General features: G+C 41.5%; 1 protein-coding gene across 1 annotated transcript; it reads left to right on the top strand.

The window, feature by feature from the left end:
- The first annotated feature begins 389 nt into the window (after nucleotides 1-389).
- LOC109762135 (protein LEO1 homolog) lies at nucleotides 390-7,415 on the top strand. The gene is made up of 11 exons (XM_020320951.4): nucleotides 390-797; nucleotides 1,288-1,640; nucleotides 1,781-1,898; nucleotides 2,344-2,520; nucleotides 3,197-3,373; nucleotides 3,718-3,849; nucleotides 3,969-4,148; nucleotides 5,516-5,647; nucleotides 6,273-6,386; nucleotides 6,470-6,682; nucleotides 7,074-7,415. Exons 1-11 carry the CDS (start codon nucleotides 555-557, stop codon nucleotides 7,221-7,223), a joined length of 1,989 nt encoding a protein of 662 aa, XP_020176540.1. The 5' UTR covers nucleotides 390-554; the 3' UTR covers nucleotides 7,224-7,415.
- The last annotated feature ends 337 nt before the right edge of the window (nucleotides 7,416-7,752 follow it).

The following is a 7,752-nucleotide window of genomic DNA, read 5'->3' as shown; positions in this document are numbered from 1 at the left end:
AACAACATACCAGATCGCGTCACGAGGTTCGGTCCATATCAGCAGTCCAAAAGAATGGGCCCTAGACATTGTCCATCATCCATTGTTATTATTGTCCAGGTGTATTACTATAATTCATGCCCTGCCATCGCAAACATGAACTTGATGTCATCCAATCTTCCAAGGCCTATCATGGTCGTGCACTGTAATATTATAATTCATGAACATTTTGTCTGCTCAATATCAAAATAAGCTCGTTTGCTAGTTATATTTCATTATAAATACTCCTACTTCTTTTGAGATGCAATTATAAATACTGTTTACAAATTTCCTAAAAAAAAGAAAGTAAAAAAAACTCTTTGAAAACAAAAAGTACAAACGAAATTCTCCGGAAGTCGATTGTATGTGGGTCCTATAGTTGGATCTATAGCTGTCTCCCACGCAACCCTAAAAAAAAAGCTGTCTCCCACGCAATTTTCTTCAGTGGCTCGAAGGCCACGCGACCCACGCATAAACTCGCCTCGGAGCGGAAACTGAAGAAACCCAAACAGGAGCGGAAAGCAGCGGCGGCGGCGATGGCGGGCGGTGACCGGGAGAGGGATGTCGAGGAGGAGACGCGCAACCAGATGATGCAGAACCTCTTCGGCGACCAGTCTGAGGACGAAGAGGAGGACGACCCCATCGAGGTCGCCGACGATGACGACCAGGGGCCGCCACAGCAGATGCAGCGCCATCGCCAAGTTCTGGACCAAGAGGAGGACGAGGAGGAAGAAGACGAGGGACGCAGCCACGGCCCTTCCCACGACGCCTACCACTCGGTAACACACATCCAGTCCCCTTCTCGCCGTGATTGATCTCCCCTGCTCTACTCTCTCAATCCCCATCCTGGGCTAGGGCTTAGTTTTCTCTTTGGGGAACTGTCGATTCGAAGCCTCGAGACCGGGCCCAAAATTGCTCGAGAAATTGTGGGCTTATGTTTTTAATTGATCCTGGGAAATCTAACTGAAACATTTTGAAGTAGAAATTCGTAAGTTTAGGCGAGGTGGAGAATTGTAGGCGCGTGCATGCGCCAGCTTGCTGATTGTTGTGTGATGCAATCTCTGTATATCCTGGGAATTTTGTGTAGCAACTAGCAAGTGATTGGAACAACGATGACTCTTACTTTTAAAATGAATCTTTAAATCTGGAATGTTGGTCTTGCGAAAGAGTTAAAGATATGCTCCTGTAGATTTCTTCATATCCCTAATTCTGCGTCGACATTGATTAAGCCATCTGATGTGACATTTTCTTACTGATATGTTTATCCAGGAAGAAGGGGAGGATGAGGCAGAGAATGGAGGGGAAGGAGAAGCGGAAGGAGAAGGTGAGAGTGAGGGCCAACTTGGAATGGAAGAGGAAAGTGAAACAGAGGCCCATCCTGCTGATCTTGATCAAGGAGAAAGTGACCCGGAAAAGGTTCAGAGCTCACCAGAAAGAGAACTGAGTGATGGGGTGATGCAAACTGACGCAAGAGGCATGGACAGTGAAGAAGATGGCTACGAGCAGCAGGCGGTTCCCAGTAGAAGAAGGGAAGTTGTTGCCTCTGAATCTGAGGGGTCTGAAGATAATTATTATGCTGGTCAAGCTCCTGAAGATGAGGAAGCTCCTCAAAGGAAACCAAGGCAAGGAAAACTAGAATGCTACTTTGTTAAATATTATGCGTTTTATGCTTGCTAGACCTGACATTACTAAGTAATTTGTTCCATGGTTGACTAAATGATTCATTATTTCGGCAGTGCATTCATATTCTTCTCTTATGTAGATCCTTCCCAATGGAGGAAGAGAGAGATCATGAAGTTGTCCGTGATGTGTTTGGTGATAGCGATGAAGATGAACCTGCTCCTTATCATGCCCCGCATGAAATTGACGAAGATTCCAATGTAAGATTCAAATCCCAAATTCTTCCTTTTTCATCCATTCAGTAAAATATAGAAATTCCAGATCTCCAGAAGCGATCTTAGTCACAGTTATGAGTCTAGACAGCAATGCGTAGCTGCTTACTGGATGATAAGGATAATGCAGTACATGTTAGTGTAACCGAGTTTTTTTTATCGACACAGAACAGTGGCCAATATGGTGGTCTTTTATCTCATTTTACCCTTGTATTTGCCATTTTGTGCTTCCCTAAATAAATCTTAGCTTAACTAAGTAGTCATGCGAACAACTTAAACCTTCTGCGTTTCTTGCATTTGTTCTGCATGAATATTGATCTGTGCTTCCAATCAGGTTTGATGATTTTTCCCATCTATTACACATTATCTTGTTATTTAAAGCCTTTTCATCTCTAGGCACACAATAAATTTCCCTTATTCTCTTCTTCTGTAGCCCATGGAGGATGAATTGCAATATGAGAAAGACTTGCAGCCAGATGATGTCGTGGCTGATGATGATATACGATATGATTCAGATGACAACCGCGAGCCAAAAACAAAAGAGAAGCCAGTTGGTCCACCGTTGAACTTGGTGGTTCCACGTCAGCAGCCACCAGCTCGACCGGACAGAGTGAGTTAACTTCACATTTAAATCTTGCCTTTCAGTCTCTCTCTCCCTCTCTGCGAGGGGTGCCTTTCAGTCTCTTCGCTCTCTTTTTTTCTGATGATATGGTTGAGTACTGGTGCATGTGGTTTATCATTTGATGGTTGATTACTGTTTGAAATCTGTAGACAACAGTCTCTTGGCTTTTGAAGTCTAGTAGCGATATTATCTTGTCTATATATAAGCCTGTTCTCTTAAGCTCAGCCTATTTGCTTTATTGTATCCAACAATTTTATTTTGACGTTGCATGCCTTTTTCTGTTGTGCATGGTGTACATGCACATCATTCTTTATTATTCTTTGCTATCTGTTACTCCTTAATAGTCTAACGGGTGATGTTCTGTTTTACACCTGGTATACACCTGTCTGGTATAATAAAATGACAAGGAAATAACTTGTGCTGTGATGATTGATGAGCAACATTGTTGGGAAGGAAATAACTCGTGTGTGATGATTGATGAACAACATTCTTGTACTTGATGGTGAAAACATTTTGGTCTAGATACATATCCTTATCATAGGTCATCTCATGTTCTATGGGCTTTGGTAAGAATGACAGAATGTTATGATCCATGCTGAATAGGTTTGCACTTCTGCAGCTATTCAGGCAGGGTTTTGTTACCTAATGATTTCTTATCTTGTAGATGAACGTGATCAAGGTATCAAACATAATGGGGATTGATCCGAGGCCTTTTGATCCCAAAACATATGTGGAAGAAGATGTTTACGTTACAGATGAATCTGGGACCAAGAAAAAAATACGACTGGAGGACAATATTGTGCGGTGGAGAACTGTCAAGAATGCTGATGGCACTACATCAGTAAGTGAAACATTTTTCATGCAGCAATGTAGTATTATGAAATCATTTGGTGTTATAGTCAGTTACAAACTTATGTTTACATTGCCATATTTTCAAATTCTCTCTCCTTGAAGTTGATATGGCATATTCCTATCTAGATTATGTCACCACTCTACTTATGACATCATGATGGTTTCATTGATCTTCTATGTTCTTTCAATTTGGCGATGTTCTTGTTTTCCTTACAGCTATCTTTTCCCTCCACCTTGAAGACCTATGCACGTGATGCATTTTTTTTGCTGCTGTATTACTGAGATTTGTTTTCCCCACCGATAATTGAAGCTTTGCACATTGATTTCTTGCAGGTTGAAAGTAATGCACGCTTTGTCAAATGGAAAGATGGAACCATGCAGCTGCTGATTGGTAATGAAGTTCTTGATATATCCGTACATGAAGCAAATCATGATCAGTCCCATCTGTTTCTGAGGAGTGGGAAGGTAAACTATTTCTTGTCTGCTTTCCAATTGCATTTCGTACGGCCTCTTTGTTCATCTATACTCTCAACATCATCCACAATAAGTTTCACTGGCTTGATTATTTTTGAATCATAATGCAGGGAGTTCTACAATCACAAGGAAGACTTCTACAGAAAATGAGATTTATGCCATCTTCCTTGTCTTCAAAGTCACATCGTTTATTAACCGCTCTTGTTGATTCCCAGAACAAGAAAACTGTTAAGATGCAAAAGTGGTATGATGCTAAGGATCCTGAGAGAGTGAAGCAGGAAAAAGAAAGGGTAACAAAAACTCCACTGTTTAGTCCAGTGGTTGAATATGCTCATTGACTTGTCCATGATTTGTGTTTGCCGAACTTAGCTGCTTAAGCTAAGGCTCCTATGTCAGATATAAAAACACTTGTGTCTTGTTACACGTCCACTTTCCATGCATCTCTCTTACTGATAGCCATAGGGGCTTGCCATGTTCTCCACATGTATGTTTCTTTTTCCCTAAGATAGTTGAATTACTACTTCCTAGTAGGGTCTGCAGCGCTTCATGCTGGTGCTGGGAACCTCATGAAGAGCATGTTTTTACCATATTAAGCCTACAAATGCAATGTTCCCCATTATCAGAGAACAAAAAATGGGTGGCTGTTTCACCAGAAAAACAGAATCCAGCCCAGCCCAGCCCTTTGCTCTGCTCGTCCTCTCTCTGCTTGATCTTCAAATTCCTGCTTTCCCTCCCTGCTGGATCATGGGACTTGATGACTGTGGATAAACCCTATTGGACGTTCGGTCATCCCTTAGCAGCTTCCATTCTCAGAACATTGGACGAGTCCGACAGTTTTATTTGTGTTTCCTCTTTTCTATAGCCCTGAAACGATGGGAGGATGAGTTCTAAGATCAGAAACCTGTAGAGATTTGTACTCACTCCTCTAGACAACCATTTGACACGAAACCCCTTGCTTTCATGAATCCGTTGCAGAAGACACATGAGAAAATTGACCTTTAAATGTATTGCCTAAGTCATCTATTAATCAATGTTGGCCCCCACTTATTTTGGTCTGAACCTCTGCCATTGCATACATACCAACACATAAGTCAACATTAATAAACCCATTTTGTTTTGTAGAGTTTGAGCTTGACTGGTTCAGAAGTTCTTCTCTGTGTTTCTTGTTCCATTCAGTAAGTGTCAGCCTAACTGATCTAAGGGTAGGGTCTAATAGTTCTTGTACTAATGATTCGATTTGTAATCTCATGATTATGGTTAGGGGTTCTCAACCCGGTTTGGATACAAACTATGGAAACCGATGAATATGGCTGTAGTTCATTTCCTTAACTAGCTCCAACCACGTTGGCTAAAACAGTACAAAGAGAAAATGAGTAATGGATTCAACAGGTTGAGTCTGATCGTATTTGAAGTCTTGAACACCCTGAATTGTCCATAGCGTTCAGTGTGACACAGTACAACCAACACTCCAAACATCAAATCAAGTGAAGTTGCCATTTATGAAGGTGCAACAATAAATTGTGATTCTTGTCCCATTCTGGAGGCATATTAATTGTGTTCATTGCTGACCTCTTTTTCCGTTTTCCCCCACCAAAACCGATTTTGTATGCATTTTCAGCAAAGTTTTTCCTTTTTCACTGACATAGTAATTATGCAGGCTGAGGGCCAAAGTATTAGAGCTCATTCAATTCTTCAACGCAAACGAGAAAAGGTGAACCGCAAATACACACAACCTGCCAGGCAAAGAAGGCAGCTTTCTCCAGGGTTTTTGGAAGATGCATTAGATGAGGTGGGTTGTTGTTTCGCTGCTTTTTGCCAATCAAGAAGATTATGGTACAACTAGCTATTCTGGTATATACAGTGTTAGTTTTAAGAATAAATGATATACAGTGTAAGCACAGTTTCTCTTGACCTACACTAGTAAATGTCATTTAACAATCACCAATCATTTAGATCTAACTGTATATTTCTTTTATATTTTAATCACAGATCTAGTGTGAACTTATTAAAGCTTACTCTAGGTCATACTATGGGAAGTATAGTTCTGTATGAAATTCATTTCATGCTTCCCTAGTTTACTCCAACTCTGGGTTACCTTCTTGAATGTACATCTGCAATTTTTGCCTAGGTGGGTAATTTTATTCTGATACTGTCATGTTGCCATGGGACCTGGAGATACATGCTCAGTAGCTGTTTTTGTAAGACTAGAGAGTATGAAGTGCTGTGCTGATTTACTTGCCTGGATAACTTTTTCTTAGATTGAATTAAATAAGTGAGGTTGTATTTGTGGGCTGTGGGTGACTACTGTGTTGTCTTGGGACATGAATGCTATTCTTGTGTGTTACTAGCTCCGCTCTTCCGGGTAGTAGCGGAATGTGGCAAGAATTCATTGAACATATACTTACTTTTGGCAGGATGAGGAGACTGACAACCACTACAGCTCTCGGCGAATGGCATCTCGTGGTCATTTTGAGGATGACTTGGAGGCTGAAGCACTAGGTGAAAGGCGTATAATTAACGCAAAGAAGGTGGATAACTGGGCAAAGATGCATTCTCATTTGAACAAATTTATTGCTGTCAATGCTTACATGTATTCTGTGCACATTCTCAGTCGAATATGAGCAGAGGTGTTCCTCGCAAACCGTCCTTCCCTCCTTCTCGCCCGGCGAGACGCCAGGAGTACTCTGAGAGTGAAAGGGAGGAGTCAGAGTATGAAACTGAAGGCGAGGACATTGAGCACTCTCCCACCGGTGGAAGGGAAGAGCTGGATGAGGAGGATGAATATGAGGAAGACCCGGAGCCTATGTCAGATGAAGGAATCCAGGTAAGATGCCACTGCCTCAAACTTCAGTTTTCCTTTTAAGAAGTAGGTTGTGTGGTAAACTGCAGTAACCATCCAATTTAGCAAGAGTCAGGTCCTCTTACCTGGCATACACGGTAAAGAATTAAGTAGTTCAATAACAGGCAAACACAAGATTGCTTGTAACTCTGACATTAGGAATACGGTCGCCAATTTGAATTGAAATTTTAGATGTCGGACTTTGTAGATAGTTTTCTTTCGCTCTGCTGCCGTGTTGATCTGAGAGTGAGATGGTAACCAGAACAGAAGGAAGCACCATGATTTCCATTTAACCTGTCATTCAGTCATGGCCGACTGACTACTCAATGGAGGAAAGATGGTAATAATGTTAATCAAACTGGAACTGGCTGTGCAGGAACCAAAGCGGAAGAGAGAGTCAGCAGTGGGTGGGAGCCAAAGGCGCAGGGAGGTGGACTCGGACGAGGATTCCCCGCCGAGGAAACAGCCTGCGACTGTTCATCGCCGGAAGGGCGTTGTTTTTGAAAGCGACGACGAAGATGAGTGAAGGAGGAGAAAATAGAACTTCGCTAACGTACATTTGTCTCTGCTGCCAAAAGTGTTGTTGAATATTGGATGGGCTATGTGTGAATGTTGTTCATTTAGAAACAAAAAAAGATGTCAGTTGTCCGTTGTTCGGTGCCCAAGTGCAGATCATGAACAGTGAATTCAAATAAAATAGCAAAAGAATTCAAAATAATCTGATATTTTTTGGCATCAGAGATGCTTGAATGTGCAAAAATTTGTGGCAAAATGACATTCGAGCTCTTGAGAGAAAAATTGTGTCTCAGAGAAACTTAAAAAAACACTGTTCGGAGCAGATTTTTTTTTGTCAAGACTTCCTTCAGTGTTATTTTGCCATGATAAGCATCTTTTATGCCAAAAATTGCCATTTTCTTTGAATTTACTGTTCATCCGATGCACATGGCACTCTCACACTAGAGCATCTTTGAGGGAAAAGAAGCAGTTTTTCCTTCTGAATTTATTTACTGTTTATTGGTGCACGTGGCGCTTTGGCCGAATAATCGACTAAAGTG

Source organism: Aegilops tauschii, chromosome 2, assembly GCF_002575655.3.
Source record: "Aegilops tauschii subsp. strangulata cultivar AL8/78 chromosome 2, Aet v6.0, whole genome shotgun sequence".
Taxonomy (NCBI): Eukaryota; Viridiplantae; Streptophyta; class Magnoliopsida; order Poales; family Poaceae; genus Aegilops; species Aegilops tauschii.
The sequence above is the reverse complement of the archived record's forward strand: the minus strand, read 5'-3'. Positions and strand labels throughout refer to the sequence as shown.

Excerpts from the sequence above, each read along its gene's own strand:
- LOC109762135 (XM_020320951.4), top strand. The coding sequence starts at position 555 with ATGGCGGGCGGTGACCGGGAGAGGGATGTCGAGGAGGAGACGCGCAAC. Across the intron at positions 1,641-1,780 it reads GCTCCTCAAAGGAAACCAAG|ATCCTTCCCAATGGAGGAAG; the intron begins GCAAGGAAAACT and ends TCTCTTATGTAG. Across the intron at positions 3,850-3,968 it reads TGTTTCTGAGGAGTGGGAAG|GGAGTTCTACAATCACAAGG; the intron begins GTAAACTATTTC and ends ATCATAATGCAG.